Source organism: Labrus bergylta, chromosome 4, assembly GCF_963930695.1.
Source record: "Labrus bergylta chromosome 4, fLabBer1.1, whole genome shotgun sequence".
In the NCBI taxonomy this organism is placed as follows: Eukaryota; Metazoa; Chordata; class Actinopteri; order Labriformes; family Labridae; genus Labrus; species Labrus bergylta.
This window is the reverse complement of record NC_089198.1, coordinates 19,485,244-19,489,006: the sequence shown is the minus strand read 5'-3', so window position 1 is coordinate 19,489,006 and position 3,763 is coordinate 19,485,244. Positions and strand designations below refer to the sequence as shown.

The 3,763-nt window shown below is 41.1% G+C and overlaps 1 protein-coding gene across 1 annotated transcript; it reads left to right on the top strand.

Annotated features, from left to right (window-relative positions):
- Positions 1-482: 482 nt before the first annotated feature.
- ticam1 (TIR domain containing adaptor molecule 1) lies at positions 483-3,027 on the top strand. The gene is made up of 2 exons (XM_020633992.3): positions 483-751; positions 966-3,027. Exon 2 carries the CDS (start codon positions 1,092-1,094, stop codon positions 2,868-2,870), a length of 1,779 nt encoding a protein of 592 aa, XP_020489648.2. The 5' UTR covers positions 483-751; positions 966-1,091; the 3' UTR covers positions 2,871-3,027.
- The last annotated feature ends 736 nt before the right edge of the window (positions 3,028-3,763 follow it).

Genomic DNA, 3,763 nt, shown 5'->3' with positions numbered 1-3,763 from the left:
TGTATACATATACTGAACTCTGCACTAAGAACAGAGAGGCTCTCTGTCTGCAGCGTATTGAGAGATTTGAAGTTGGCCTGCACTCTGCCTGCTGTGACCCCACCCCTGGTAAATACAGGGTTGGAGGTTTCCTCTGTGGATAAAAATACACTTACTTCTCAGCGGAGAGGGAGAAAAGTCCACATTTTTCTCTCTTCTACTCCTATTGTGCTCAAGAAGCTTAATGTCCCACTCTCATCACTATGGAGTGTTTACTCTCAGATTGCAAAGATGTTTTGAATGTATCATTTAAAACAAAAGTAATAAAGTTAAAATGGTCAGCAGCAATTTGTGTGAGTGTTATAATGTGTAGCATCTGTTAAAAAATGTGTCTTCTCAGGTTACGTGGACGCTGTGTTTTTATTCTTCATGAATGCTCCTTCTTCCCTCTGTCTTTTGTCCTTCTTGGGCTCCCTTACTTCACAACCTGTGACATCATCATTATGCTGTGTAAAAGTTTAGTCAAGGTGGCAGAGGCCAAGAGCTAAGAGAGGTACGGCTACAGAGAAAATAAGTTGATATCAAAAGTTTGATAAGACTCATGTCTTGCACTTGTGTAGTGCAAAGGTCGCTCTCAAAAGTTAACAAACAACTTCCTGATAGGACAAACAGTTTTCTGCTGTCTGAGCTGAGCTGGAAAAAGAGACAGAGGGACTTCCTTATTTGAGCTGGAAGCTACATTGAATGTTATGGTGCCTAGAACTCCATGCGGGTGAGTTCTGTTTTTTACCATTTAGTGTCAGAAAACAAGTTTGAAGGTCAATTTGTTCTCAGTGGAAATATAGTAAAAGGTTTAATGGATTACATTGAACTTTGGCTCTTAACATTACAATGTTTATTTTACATGGAGATAAAGTCTAAAAGATCCAACATGTTGTAATGTGAAGACTTAACTCGAGATTTTTGTTGTTTTTATCTCTTTATAGACCAACTTTGTCAACGACAACATTCACGTCTCTCTTCAACAACTCCAGTTATTTAAAGAAATGAAGAAAAATATGCTTCATTGATAAAAAAATAAACTGAAGGTTGACTATTTAGTAAAACCAATAATGAGTCACACAGGACAAGAAAATCCGGGGACAGGACTAAGAGATGCCCTCGACATTCTAGTTAAAGCACCTTCAGAGGGACTGCTAAGCCTGACATTCAAGTTGGGTGAGTCTCCAGAAGATAAAATCATACACGCCTTGTGTCTGATCGTTCTCAAGAGAGAGGCGCAGGCTCTGGAAAAACTCCAGACTCTCAGAGAAAACCACCTTGCTAACCATCTGGCTGAAAAATGGCGGCTGAGTGGAGGTAAATTAGAAGATTTCAGTGTCCACTGTGGTGATTCTAAAGGGTTCAATGGAGAATCTTGGGCGGCTTTGGCACGTATTTTTAAGGTTTTGTCAGAACAGAGGCTGTGTGACACACTTCTGAGAAATCTGGCGTACAAGAGAGCCGTTTCCAGTGATGACAAAAAGACAAGCAGCAATGGCGATCTGGAGTATTGTCAGCTCAGAGATGAAGCTAAGGAGGTCTGTGGGCCTGAGTTTGCAGAGTGGCTATGCTCCGCTCCAGGGCCCGATTCGGAGTCTAACAGTGATCCTCTTATAAGTCTAAGTGAAGCAAACACAGCTTTAAAAGTGAGTCCTTCTCAAGATCAGTCAGAGAGCGGACACAATCTGCCCAGCCCACTAAGGGCAAGCTGCTCCATGCCCTCATACCCCACTCATCTCGAGATCAGTATACCGACAACCGCCTCTTTTCAAGATGACAAAAGAACTCCAGAAACATCAGAGGAACCCAAAATAAACTCCCCCGGTCCAATTCCTGGACAATCAGATACCTTGAAATCTATTGATCATCCAGTGTTTGATGAAAAGCAAAATCCAAAAAAGGTTGACAAATCAGCTGCAGAGAGCAAGAAGTTGGACATTCTTATCCAGCCAACTACAAACAAAACCACCAAACCAACCACAGAACCTACATCAGATTTACCTGTTTCAACACACATTAACCTGCCAAAGATGGCAGCTGCAAACGCTATGCAAAGGAGTGATAGTACTGAGGATGAAGAAGAGGAAACATTTTATGCATTCGTTATCTTGCATGCACCAGAGGATGAAGATGTAGCTGAGAGCATGAAGGAAAAACTGGAAACAGTCACTGGTTCTGATGGCGCAATTTTCTGTGATGACTTTGACGTCGCTGGAAAGAGCACTTTGAGGTGTGTGGAGGATGCCATCAACAACTCAGCCTTCACTCTCCTGCTGCTCACTCGCAACTTCAACACTCCCATGAAGGAGGTGGAGGCAGACTCGGCCCTCATCAACTCCATCCACAAGAAACACAAGTACAACACCGTGATCCCTGTGCTTCCACGGGAGAACTTCATGTCCAGAGAGGACATACCTTTAGTTTTGCGCACGAAAACGACTCTTGAGGAAAATAAGAACTTTGAGAAAAGAGTAAAAAAGGCCATGACTCCAGCAGTCATTAAAAGACAGAGGAAGATGTGGACTGAGGAGCAGACGCTGAAGATGCAGAAGAAGAAACAGGAGAGGCTACAGCAATCGAATCAGCACCGAAAGCAGCTGCTTGAAGAAAGTAAAGCGGTAAAGTTGTTGGAAAAAGAAAAACTCGACCTTTTGCTGGAACAAAAACTTCTTCTGAATCCCGATTTGCCTCCTGAGCAGGACGACAAGGCTCGGTGGCATCAGCAGCCAAATATTCACATTAATAATGCTAACTATGTTATGATCGGTAATGACTCTCGAATGACTGTGGGATTTGCTGGAGGTGCAGACAACGATGATTCCATGTACACAGAGGAGGACGAGGAGTAATGAAGATGGACAATTATCTGTAGAAAATTCAGAAATAGGCTAATCATATTTTGAGAACACTAAAATGTTAATGCTGAAAAAACCACTGTGAGGACATCACTGCAGATTTTGTCATTGTTTTTAAACGTGAACCACTCAATAAAACTGATAAAAGGAGCATTTGAGTGCCGTCTAAATGATTTAGGGCCATTGGAGAGAGTTAACTGAGCAGGGCAGGGGCCTTTCAGATAAATATAGAGCGTAAGCCTGCCACCTACTGACTGATATTTAAGATACACTTCCTGTTCACTTCAGCTGTAACAACCTACTTAAGGCACAAGGGGGCGCTGTTGTTACACTTTGCTCCTCATTCCCTCCTAACAGGCCCTTTCAAGGTACACATAGCAGGGCCACTGTTTATCCTGAGGTTTTACAATTAATTCACAAATGTGTTTTGCTTTTTCATTTTCATTGTTTCCTCTTAGTATAAAATGTCTACAAATATTATTTGCACTTATATTATTTTTCCTCATGGATCTTTCCCTAATTCACTGTGTCAGCTCGTTTTTGAACCTGCTGTCAAATTATTTTATTTGACTTCTCCCTGTGTTTCTAAAACTGTACTCTCTCCATGGCTGTTGTAGGCTATAACCGTGTATGCCTGCTCTCTTCTATTCTTCTCTGTTTGCCTTAAGCCTTAGCTTTAAAGATAGTACAGTGGAAGCTAGTTTATTATCATTTAGCTTCCTAAAAACTTTCAAAACAAGTAAAAGTGGACAATTACTGGGGATAAATATACTTGAAATAATTTGCTATTATCTTAATTTTAATAATCAGGTGTTCAAGTGCATTTTAATCTTATTTTGGCTGAAACTAGGTTTGTGAATATAAACTTAAGATATTTGTCATATTGT

Coding starts and splice junctions, on each gene's coding strand:
- ticam1 (XM_020633992.3), top strand. CDS start 1,092: ATGAGTCACACAGGACAAGAAAATCCGGGGACAGGACTAAGAGATGCC.